Source organism: Ostrinia furnacalis, unplaced genomic scaffold (genome assembly GCF_004193835.3).
Source record: "Ostrinia furnacalis isolate ACB-3 unplaced genomic scaffold, ASM419383v2 OfSCF2961, whole genome shotgun sequence".
NCBI classification, from domain to species: Eukaryota; Metazoa; Arthropoda; class Insecta; order Lepidoptera; family Crambidae; genus Ostrinia; species Ostrinia furnacalis.
The window spans coordinates 92,542-105,702 of NW_021133200.1; the positions used below are offsets into that span (position 1 = coordinate 92,542).

The 13,161-nt window shown below is 34.3% G+C and overlaps 1 protein-coding gene across 1 annotated transcript in view; it reads left to right on the forward strand.

Moving 5' to 3' along the window:
- LOC114356818 (carboxyl-terminal PDZ ligand of neuronal nitric oxide synthase protein-like) overlaps nt 1-13,161 on the forward strand; it is a gene marked incomplete at its 3' end in the record, with an annotated part of 93,742 nt that overhangs the window by 31,758 nt on the left and 48,823 nt on the right. The window contains exon 2 of the mRNA XM_028310180.1: nt 12,891-13,126. Within this exon, the coding sequence (XP_028165981.1) occupies nt 12,923-13,126 (204 nt within the window). The remainder of the gene's footprint in view (nt 1-12,890; nt 13,127-13,161) is intronic.

The following is a 13,161-nucleotide window of genomic DNA, read 5'->3' on the forward strand; positions in this document are numbered from 1 at the left end:
TTTACGCCATCAATACGAGTATAATTAGTTAAAAAGATACTTAACACCTTTGCAATTAAAATGATTAACATTGTCAACTAGTCAGCACGTCTGTCACTAAGGCTGAGTTGCACCACTTAACTTTTACTGTGACTATAACGATAAGCGGTGTATTTTCTATGGAGTTTGACAGATTTTTGACGTTTGTTAAAGTCAAAATAAGATGGTGCAACCCAGCCTAAGAGAACTATAGGTTGTATAGCGCTTAACTTAGCCAGTGCCTGAGGTAATGAGAGCGGCACGGGAGGAACGACATTGACAGAATATTATCACGTGACAGAGCATACAAATCTGAAGTAAATCTTTCCTCTTTAAGTGCAGATGGTTTGTTTACAAAGAGTAAAACGTAGCTGCAATGATGATGGACATTCTAAACGAAATATAATTTACATTTGGTCAGTCTCGTGGTTAGTGCATGTCACTTATCTGTGCGTCTTGCTGGACAGATGCTGGATCTAAACATGATTTTTATTATGGGTACCTACTCGTATTATTATGTAAGACTAGCTGACCCGGCGGAATAAATTTACTAAATTAATCCCTTAAAATTAAAATAATGACTTCTTTTCCTATTTTGAGGACATTTTTTGTATTTTTTTACTCAGCCTTTTTCGCAGCATATGCCAATTTAGTCTTAGCCTTCCGACGATTGATCTTTAAAATTGAAAAAGGTTTTATCGTGCGATTATGTATCCTAATGTACCTACGAATAAAAGATAATAACACAGTTATAATTTCAAACATAGTTAACAATGATTTTTAACTGGCTGAAAATCAGCGCAGCCTGAGTATTTTCAGGCAGCTTTAGCTGAGCCACCTCCAATTGCTTCCATAAACTATGTATGTCAATCAATCAACAACATTATTGTAACTAGCTAAGTAAGTTGTAGAAGCAATAAAGGACTTTATTTATTTATTTATTTAGTATTTGGTACACACTTATGTGTGTTGACTGTGACACGTATGTGAAATGACTAGGTTATCCTAGTCATTTCCAAAAATTAGAAATGGAATAAGTACGAGTAAGTAATTATTGTAGTCTTAACACTTGTCAGTTTATGCTCCTTTAAAGTTAACCGTTGATGTTATCACTATTCGAAGTAGTTGCGTCTCTGAACTTGACTCTTTTGAACATTTAGTTACTCGTAATGTTAAAGAAGAGAAAATATTTCAAAAAAAAAAAAACATGAGCCTTTCTTAACAGGCGTGTTTTGTGCGATTTATTATTTTATTTCAAATATTTTAATGAGTCGAAAACATGTCCTAATGATCACAAAAAAATGTATGTTACACGCTTCTACGTATTACTCATTATTGGGAATCACATAAAGGCGGAGTTGCCCGTTGCCCTGGCCTGGTTACAGCAGTGAAAAGGGATGCGATCATAGGATTTTGTGACTTTCTAAAAAACCTTGTTAATTTTTCATTACGATTTCTTGAGAAACTTGCTTTTGATTTGTTGTTATCTTTGAGAAATAAGTAGGTAGGTACAGACGACAGCAAATCAAGCTAAACACTGAGGCATCTTATGTTTTTGTAATAGGGGGGAATTTGCAACAAAACTGTATAGTCTGAGTGCTGCTCACTGTACGAGTACCTACTGCTTTTCATCCAAGTATTTCCAAGAACTTCTGCCGTGCCGCCTTCATAAAACCACTGACAGGTGTTTTAGTTTCTATATTTTATGATTAATAAGATTTAGGGACAGACGAAAGTTTTATTCTAGTGAAAAGTAACATTTTAGTTAAGGGTAAAGTTGATTTTAACAAAATGAACAATTTACTAATTTTTAAAATACTTATCACCAGCCGATATGTTGTCCCAAAGTGGTGGTAGGGCCCTAAAAAGGACTTACTAATAAAGAATGTGAATTTATCGATAATTTGTGTTCAGTCGCTAAAGCTCATCTCTATTCAGTTAATTTCCGTGACAAAAGCTCCCATCCGGCTGCTGATCGGGCACTAAACGCCCGAACTTTACAATTGTCTTTGGACCCTTTAAATAGCTTCGGGCTTTCTTCAGCTTGTCATCGGTGTGATACACGTTCAACTTAATGACCTTCTACTGATCGATATTTATCACTAAATACATAGTCATGAAGGGTTTTAGTTATATCGGTTTCAGTTTTTATGGGCACTATAACTCACGGTAACAATAAGCTAAGAGAATCAGATAGTTTACAAAGAACCAGTCACATTGTTTATGGTTAAAATTTTATCTACATAAAGGTATCTGTAATGACATTTTTCATTTATGGCACAATCGCGTTTCAGATAACTCATAAAATTATAGAATGCTATTGACAAGTCATTGGTGGTGACAACTATCGTATGTAGACTATAAGCTGTGTAATTTACATGGAAAACTACAAATACAGGTATGGTAGGTCATGGTCACCCGTAGCTTAATATTCGATTGATTAAACATCATACGGGAAGTGGTTAAAAGTTTCGCTACGACAATGAGCCCAGTCTTTGACTTAGCTTTATTTGCGTCCGGCGTTGTTTAACTTTTAGGAAGTAATCTAACTTATTTAAGAATCCAGAGATGAGTGTTACGTCTGCGACATAGGTTAATTTATTTTCTGAAGAAACTCCCGATTCAATATTTGATACGAGTGACTTCCAAGTTGGGAATCAATTTGGACTTTTGTTTGGTATTGAAAACAAAGAAGGATTCCATTCCTTATTCACTTCTCACATGACGGCAAAAGTTTCATTTTAAACAGACATTCTACTTAAGAGACTGGCGTCACATTTACAACGCTTATTTAATGCAATAGAAACGAAAATATATTTTTGATTAAGGTAAGAGCGTTAAAAATAAATTAGTTCTCAGAAATTTTATGAATTTCAGCTTGTTTTAGGACTATTGCCTTCATCATGCCTAATCCAATTCCGATATTCCAATTTATTAATCAAATTTCTTTAGAAGAAAATTGGGAAAGTCTTGTTCATTTTCCTTTGATCGATTCTGGTGTTACTAAAAACATTTCAGTTATAACCAGTCTGTTTTCCTGTATAAAAGAAGCTTATGAGCCTCAGTAGATGGTATGGTAGAATCACATTGAGAGTTTTCATTTGTAAACATCATGCGACGGTATTACGTTGTACCTACTTACGTTACAATAGACAGTTTTAGATTAATGAAAAGAGAACTCTTGTTTGTTTCTCTAGAACACACCTACTTAAATAGTAAATCCTATATAATCTCTCATTTTAAGAAATACTTAAATACAAGTCCTTATCCTAGCATTAAGTAGGTACAATAATTATAATCGTATAAGAAGTTACATTACGTCACAACCTGAAATGATGAGATGCAATATAAAAGTCTTGATGAAAAAAGTGACAGCAGGTGCTTGCCATCTTCTTAAAAAGTTTAGTGGCCTTACGCGTGAAAGGTCAAATATTTTCCGTCCTTTTTTCTTTTTTTTTTGGTTCCGCCCATCACAAGTTTAATGTAGCTTTAAGAGAATTAAATGAAGGTTTAAAAATACACTTTGATAAATTCATTAAAAATATATAATTATGTGTAATACATGTCCTAATATGAAAATAATTTAGTTTAATATTTCAAATCATAACTAACTTATGTATCTAATGGTATTTTTTGTGCTTCCCGAGGCGGTATAACGAAATAACAGACTAGGAGCACGGTGAAAGTGAGCACTAAGTGCAGGTAATTCTGTTGAAGAACCCCATGCGTGAGTGCCGGTGGCCAACTCCGTATTACATCACTCTCGAGCCGTACATTACCTATGTATGGCTGCATATAATGCACGGTCCCTAATTACACTACACAAAGGCCTAGTTCTTTAAAGGCATAGTAAAAGAGCTAATTGCGCCAAAATACACAAAGCAATTGTATTATGTAAAAGCGCATCCGCGTAGCGGTCTTCTTTGTGAGTCGTCGCTACCTCATTAAATAAACAAACGAAACAGTATGTCACCAAACTTCGCGCTCTTCTTGGAGAAGTATCTTGCTAACTGAACTTGCAAATAATTTATTTTAAAGTTTTGTAAATTATGTGTAGTTTTGAACTCCATTCATGACTTTTTAACTTTTAGCAGTAGGTATTCATTTAAGACTATGTCATCATGTATTTTTAATGCATTATGAATGAATATAAGTAAAAAATATTACATCATTATGATGAGTCAATAAATATTGCTCTTTTCTGAATAGCAAGGACTGTATAGCTTAAAACCACATATCAGGATACAGTTAATAGTCGTATATTTATCTCATCTTATACGAGACTGCTCCGCCTAATACCTTGCAGCTTCCGAGTCTGTTGGATCATGAGCTAGAAAACGTATTATAAAGTTTTGAGACTAAGGCTTCAGAGATTTGCCCATCTACGTTAAGTTGCCAGCCCCTCGGTGTTATAGCGGTGATTGTACATGAAAGTGGTATTAACTTAATCCCATTCTTTTGTCTTCATCACTCTTGGTGATTTATAGTAGCCTGCCAATTAGGTGCGTTAAGTTTGACGTTTATCAGACGCTCAAAAATCAAAAGAGTTGAGCAATTAACTTGCTAATGTCGGGTTTTTTCTTACGCTTAAGCTTCGAAACACGAAAGAGGTACTGAAGCAGCGGCCTTTATCTAAAAATAAATCATATTTAAATTCAACAATTGGTAAAACCGTATTCGTGTTACAAAAGCCGTTCCCTTTTTAATTGTCCTGATAATAGGTACAATTTTCTTATGATATCGTTTTACAGGAATAAGGCCTCCCTTTGTTTTGAAATCATCCATAGACAATGTTTGAAGGTTCCTTCCTCCTTCCTCTGAATAATTTGGGTGGTACTATGAATTTAAGTTCTAACGAATGTCGCAACGTAGACGAGAAATTTTCACGACTGGAAGGATTTATTGCCAAGAGCGTAAAATAATTTTGTTTTATGTTTGTGAATTTTAATACTCTTACTTTGTTAAAATCAATTTCAAGTTCGTAGTTATATTATTAACTACGAAAGTTTTGGGATTTGCTAGTTAATACTGCATCAATAACTAAGCGAGAGTAACATTGACATTACTATTTCAAACAAGAAAGTAGCTTAATAGTTTATTATGTTAGGTAGGTACTTTGCGGACATAAAACTGGGATCCTATTTTACTTTTAATTAACACTAATTAAATTACACGATTTCGCCACAAAAATATGTTGTTTGATGTGATAGAGGCTGTAGTATGTAAAACGCTATATAACCTATTAAATATAAAAAAAATCCTTGAAATCTATTTAATCTAGAAATGGCAGGCCTAAAAGCCTGCCGATTAAGTTTAAAAATCGATGCATAGATTGAACAATAAGGTCGTCAACGTTATTTTGGACCTCGCCGGCAGACAGTCTAAAATAGTCAAGTTGAAGGTCAACCGGTCGGGCCGCAGCAACAAACTCGGATGCTTGCATACATATGTAGACCATCGACCTGTGACATAACTCGGTATACCGCAAGAATGTTTGCAACCATATTTCGATTATAGATTACAGTGTAGTTTGTGAAAATCATTACAAAATATAGGTGCTTATTTTTCGTGATTCTTTTTTTTTTATTTCTAAACAACACGTGCCATTTTGTTGATTTTCCTCTTCTCTTTTTTGTAATTCCACCTACATTTTTAGTATTTACATACAAAAAGCCTGTTGTTTTAATATGTTTCAAATTATATACAGCTATTGGACGATTTACACCATATTTTTTGTCCTGAAAAAAAAACCAATTTATTATTGTTTTTCATATTCCGTATGATAAAAATCAGTTTTTATCATCGGGTATGTTCAAAGGTCATGGTATTTTAATTAAGAACAAACGTATAATTGGTATCAATGTTTTTAAACTTGTTCTGAAATGTTTGGAAGAGCAAAATGACGATTTGTAAGAACTATGTATTTATTAGTCTAAACAAATAAAGAAATTTTGACTTTGACTTTGACTTTGGAACTTTCCATGTTACAATACAATATTTCTTATAAGTCCTATAGTCTCGTAAGTCTACCTTACGAGACTATAGGACCAATTACATTGTTACGTGTGGTCGCCTCAGCTTCGTTGAAAGTTTGCTCGAATAAGCTAGGTACTAATAGGGGGTTCCCACATGCTCGAAGTGGAAAAACATTCTGTCATAAATTAACTTTAATCTATAATACTTCTTAAGCTTCATGTGCTCTAATTTTTATAGACGATTTTATGAGTGAAATGTTGCTGTTAGAAAAAGGCTAGTTATTTTGATATTTTCATATTAATTATGACCCGTAATAATATATCAATGAACACCATAGAGTTAATAACTCTATGATGAACACTAGTGCATTTTTACGAGGAGAATTAATTGTGGAATATTGTGAATAGGGCTTTTCCCTTAATTACTGACAGTTGTGTCATTTTGAGTATCAATATCTTTCTTAATTACAATCATAAAAGATCTGAAAGCCCGATATTAAAACCAAACCTAATAAAATGAGGCGTCGGAACGAGTACCTTCCTCCTATTAATGCTGTTCTCGAGCCGAGCAACTTCTAAGATCCATATTGAAATCATAAAAGTTTTCCGATCGTGTCGTCGAGATTTCAATTATGACGTCACTGTCGAATGAACGCGAATAGCAACAGAAAGAAAAATATATTTGAACAGGATATTAACATTTCAACACCGGATAATTATACCAAATTATACCAAAGTATCTTTTGAGAATTGTTTAAACCATTTGTTTTACTTTTTAGTTGCATACACTTTTGTTTAACTGCCGAAGTTCAGATCCGCAAATGAGAAAAGTTTTGTAATATAGGTACGCAGAATGATTTACTCTGAAGGCATGTTCATGTTCATAAAAATCTTTTCAAGTCAAATATACCAGAAATAACCTATTTAAATTCATCTTATAGAGACTACGGAAATCTGTAAAGTAAGCTTTATTCTATTTCATTATGGATCATTGTGATATGAAAAATAAACACTATCCTCTTCTACTAAGTAGTCGTTGTTCAGTCTCAAGCAAGTAGCTATAAGCACGGAGCACGTCGCGAGCCAAGATAAGTTACAAAGCTAATGTACCAACTAACACGACATTTGACAGGCGACTGAAGGAATATAGTATACTTGCTAGTTTCTCCCTCTACCAAGTTGTCGAGGGTATAAATGTATAAATTTATTTATCTCCTCGTAGTAACTGCAACTACAGATTAACTAATGTATATGTTATTTACCAGTTCCCCTAGAGATTGCTAAATTCATTCCGAATTCTGTTATGATAAAAGCATATCTATTGTTTTGTTAGTTATGGACTTAGATAATCTTTTACGAACCCGACCGTTATATTGGCTGCTACAGACATATCAAAGCTGTCTATTATCTTTTGTAATCTTCAGAAAACAGTCATACACATGACAGTTAAATTGTTATCAATTAACGACCAAGTGATTACTTTGCCCATTATCTAAATAACAGATTTTCTTTGTGACTGTAGCAAGAAAATCCAACTAACATTTGATCAAACACAGAAAAGCGTAAAAAAGTACCGTGGAACAGACAGAACCACGACTTTTTCAGAAGTAATTAAATTTACATTCAAGAGCAACTGTGCGTCTAGTGTTGAAAGAGACAAATGTCTTTGCCATCTAAATGCAGTCTAACTTCACCACTACGAGATTAAGCGGTTTGCTACTGGATTGTCTTAAATTTCTTGAAATACAATTTTAGTATGAAGAAGATCGATGACTTTAAAGTGTATTTAGTAAATAATTCTATCGGATAATATAATTTATAGGAGAATCAAAGTGACTGACATAGCCTGCAGAATTGCTAATTTCAAGTGGCAGTGGGCGGGGCATACAGCCAGCCATATAGCTCTCAGAGTTGATGTCCGCTGAGGCATAAAAGTTCTCGAGTGGCGACCACGAGCCGGAAGACGTAGTGTGGGCAGGCTAGGTGGACCGACGATCTGGTGAAGGTCGCGGGAGGTGCCTGAATGCGGGCGGCGCAGGACCGGTCTTTGTGGAAATCCTTGGGGGAGGCCTATACCTATTGAGCAGTGCGCGTCATTCGGCTGAAACAATAATTATTATTTCCTGTAGTAGTTTAACAGAATTTTAGGTAGCGATACTGGAATATACGATTATTATCTCTAATTTCGGTTGATTGATGAAGATTTTTGGGGGATTTAGAACGTAAGAAGAAAGCCTCGCTTCCCAGTCGTGCAACAATTGGATTCTTTCTCGTGTTATTTATTTTAAGTCCAGTTTATCGGAAACTTGTATTGGATTACCTGGCGGATCGGAAACGTTTACGGTTTATGGAGTGGCAGACATGCATTCACGAAAGGTCTGTTCGAACCTCCTTAAAGGGATTATGTTTTAAGTCTGTCGAAACCCAAGAAAACATAGTTAGTAGACAATAGTTTGTGCAATATTACAAATTGATATATTTCATTTGTTTATTTTAAGAAAATGACTTGACTAGAATAAAATCGAGGCTTTAGTCTGAAACAAATCACAATTTCTTACACATGTAACAACATCTACTGTACCTTTCTCACCATTAAATAAGTATATTTATTTATAACTTTATCTTAAAATTATTCCCAAGGTTCATCATTGAGTCTGTTCCCCAGTCCTTAAGACGTTTGCTGGAAATAGTCTAATAAGTTCTATTATCAAATTAAAGTCTAGATAAATACTCGTAATGTTGTAATTATTGACTTTATCTTTAAAACCTTGTGTAATATTTCAGTTCAGTACTCAAATTATGTAATATATATTTTGTTCACTAAGTTTGGTATAAGTTTAATTTGCAAAGTACATAAGTTTGTAGGTTTAATAACTTTCGCGCTCGTCGATCAAAACAAATACAACTACCTTAAAATTACAAAGTAGCGCTGTGTATACTTAATAATCAATCTACTTAAAGTTTCTATCATGACATCCAAAGTTTTATTGCTGTTTACATGAAGATTCGTGCTTGTACTTTTACTTAATTTTCTTATTTTCGCAGGAAATGGTATAAGTTTAAAAAGGAAGGTTAAATTAATTAGTGAGTAAAGGCATGTTTAAGTGTGCCGAAACAGAAACGCGGGCGCAAGCGAAAGGGGCGCAAAACAAATAACCTTGTGAACTATTTTATCTCAAGCAAATAGTCCTTGCGATTCACGGGCGTGTGCCTTTTGGTCCTGTGCGTACTTTAGTTCACTAAACAATAGAATACATAATATAACTTTTAGCCTCTTCATCCTTGGGTGTATTTATGTAGGAAAGTTTTAGCTGCTTAAATACAACGTTTCAAAAAAGCTCTTGAGTGGTTAATATGCTAATGCGTTCGTGCAATATTTCCTGTACTAATGTTTGGGTAAGCAGCACAAACTTTTGACGAGCTAAACTAAGTATTCGTACAATGTTATTATGAATGAGTTGTTAAACTGTGACGTTCTCCCTGTTTATTAAAGCGAGCTCTTTAGCATACGGCCTAGGCTGGGAACGGCTCGTATTCGCCTCGATCGAACCTCGAACAACTAATTAATATTCCCGGACCACGATTAAGAAGCTTCACGTAACTTCTCAATCGACGTCCCAGTTAGCCGGCGTTCCGATGAGACAACTTCGCAAGGATGCCTTTCGACGTTTATTCTAAAACTTTGAAACTGAATTACACCCGGGTGGAATAACTGATTAAAGAAAATCCAATACATACCCCCGAAATCGGCACTTTACACGCGTCAGAGACTCTCCTTAATTCGTTAAGTTGTATTTACGTTATTTAACAAGTAATTAGAGGGAACATCTTTTTCTTTTACGATTTGATAGAACAAAAGAGTCTTCTGTAGAGATGGATTAGTACAGCATCGTACATAATAATAGGCATCTGCTCTACAAAAATTTTGACGTTCGCTCGACGCGAAGGCGACTGCTGTGGCCTAAGATCTAAAAAGAAAAAGATCTTTTATATACTAATTTATAAGTAACTAGCTGACCCGGCGAACTTCGTACCGCCTTAGCGTAGAGATTTTCTTAATATTTTTTTCCGTAAGAACCATCCTTGGACTTCCACAAACATTAAAAAAAAAGAATTATCGAAATCGGTTCAGCCGTTCACACGTGATGCCGTGACAACGCGAAACGGGTTTCATTTTTATATATATAGATGTGTTCACAAATAGTGGTCGAGTTAGGAATGTTGAAAATTACTAATACAAAACAGTTATTATAGAAACGATCTAATGACGGTAAGCATGGCGATTATCGGCTGTATTGCGGAATTTCATAGTCTGCAAGATGTAATAGCTTTCTAGTTCGATTCCATGCTAAATGATACAAAAGGGTACTCCAAATAAAAATAATAATTATGTTTATTAATAAGAATAATGTCAGTGTCAAAAATATTATTAAGTACGGTGTTTTTATAACATCCTAAAGTGGGTTATTCCGTATTCGACCCACGACAACTCAACCCACTCATTATTTTTTCCTTACTCAACCCAATTTTGTTCCTTACTCTACCCACAGCCAATTTTTAATTTTATGTTCCTTATTCACCCCAAAAACATTCCTAGCTCAACTCATTTTAAAACCACTTAAAAATATAAGATTTTTATGTACGGTCAGAATAAAAATATATTTTTTAGAAATTTAAGCTAAGTTAACTTTTGTGTTAAGATCATTCTATTAAATAAAACTGCAGGAGTTCTGATACAATAATATATTTGAAAAACGTTTTTCACAAAAGGACACAAATCAAATAATGACTAATTAGAATCTACTATAAATCCACTATAAATCTACTATGAATCAAACGACTGTGATTTTTTATTAAATCAGTATAATCAAGCTATGGCGTATAATTTTTTCCCCAGACACTTGTTCATGAATGTACAAATATTTCAAATAATACAATGTGTTTTTTTTTTCAAGCGGTATGAGATGACAAAAGAAAAATAATAAAGTATTCATGTGGACAGCTAATCCCGCAGTATAAGTTTGAGCCTCTTAATTTATTTATGAATTTACCTTAAAATAAAATTAAATCTTTGATATATTTCAGTTAATCAACATACTCATATCTATCATTTTTTCATGTAGGTGATGTTTTTTTTTCATTTAATTATAAATAAATGTACATACTAGTATGTATTTATCATTATTAAATTTCTGAAAATACAGTTAAAGTTGTTTTGCTATTCATACTTATTTTTGGTATATTTACTTTGGGTTGAGTAAGGAATGCATTTGGGTAGAATAACGAAATTATGTAATGGGTTGAGCTAGGAATACTAATTTGGGATGAGTGAAGAAATGGGTTGAGTTGTCATGGGTCGAATACGGAATAACCCATTAAAGGGTATTAAAGTACCTAGAGGTTTCCCGCCCAATTATCGTTCTACTTCACAAATTTTTAATTACATAAAGTACTTTTCTGTGAAGTTGTCCTCATTCAAGTCGTGGGAAGGGGCAATCCAAGTTATAGAAGTGCTTTAATTTTTTAAAAGCTTGATGAACATATTAAGAACTGAATCCAAACAGGCCCACAAATCCATTTAATAGTCCTAGTAGATGTTATCCATACTACTATTAATGTATTTAAATAGTGATTGAGAATTTAGTCTTTGTAGGTTAATCCCTGAATTCACGAAAATATTTCGTTCATTTGAAAGCTAAATTATTTCAAAGAGTCTATAAATAGACTGATATAATACTAATAATTATAATAGATCAACACGACGGCAAAATGGGGGTGGGCAGATAGTTACTTAATGGGAGATGAAATACAATCTTGAAACCATAAAACGTTATTGGCATTATAACAGCAAAATAACGATTATTTACGGAACAGATACTGTAATTGCTTTTTTGTTTATCGTGTCTTGGTATCGGGTAACCACACTCGATGTTAGAGCAAAATTAATGACTCTAGAGACTTTCAGCTTTTATGAAAATACTAAAGCTTATAATTGGATTTATCTATACTTAGTAAAACCGTCATTAAAATAGGAGCTCTTATCGTTGTGCTCAAGACACAACGGTGATAAAGCACGTCAGATAGTTAAAGGAATGAAAGCCAAAAGAAATTACACACTAAGAAATAAAATAAAGATGTCCCAAGACATCCGAAATCTGAGTATGAGTTTTAGAATTACTTGGGCATTTTTATTATTAAAACTAAAATTTTCTTATCTACTACGTCTTTGGCGAAGCTGATTCACTCTTAAACAGCCTTTCTTAATTTTTAGACATGCATTAAAGTGTATTATGCCAATGCCGTATTAAAATTTTAGCGTCTAACTTTAGTTATTGTACGAGTAGCAACCGATGCTGGTGTAATAAAGCATAAGGCTGCATTCTGTAGATTACAGAGTGGCAAAACAGAATTGAAGTGGTCGTTCTCGCCTGGCCGTCAGTTAACATTGATTGGCTCTCTAGTCTTGTTCTTGTTGACCCTAATAGACGCCATTAGAAGTGGTTGTATCTCATTGAAAACAAATGGAAGACTTCACTACTTGATAAGAAACCTAGGACGGCGTGTTTAGAAGCAAACGTCAAAAATATGTCTTAAAAAAATAGATCGAACAGATAACCTTTTTTAAGATTCGAAAACTTTTGCTCCGCCTCCTGTTACAAATTGCATAGGAGTCACGTAGAATGACAATAGGCTCTGGTCGCTACCTAAGGTCCGTTTTGATGTCGTCATAACCTCACCTTTACTAGTCTCTCTCAAAAATCCTCCAGGTATTGTTGGAAAAAATCCGATTAAAAGTTCCTGAGATAAACAAACCTCTCCCAAATAGATGGAACCGCAAAAGTTGCGTGTTAAAAAATAAGGAACCCAATATTGATATGTGTTTTTTATTGTTTTCAGATCTCGGGGTCAGTGGAGATTATTGATTCCAAATGTTTAGACGAGGGTACAAGGCTCGGTGCGTGCGCGCTCTGCGATTGAGGTCCTGGAAGAGAGTTCCCATGAAGCTGCTCAAGTGGGGCAGGAAGATGCCATCGACCAAGCAGTACAACCTGGTACCCAACGACGAGTATGACACTAGGATACCCCTACACCCCGATGAGGCGTTCCATTACGGAATCACTTTCCAAGCCAAGGTACGTTATTATAATACTACACATAACAAGCACCT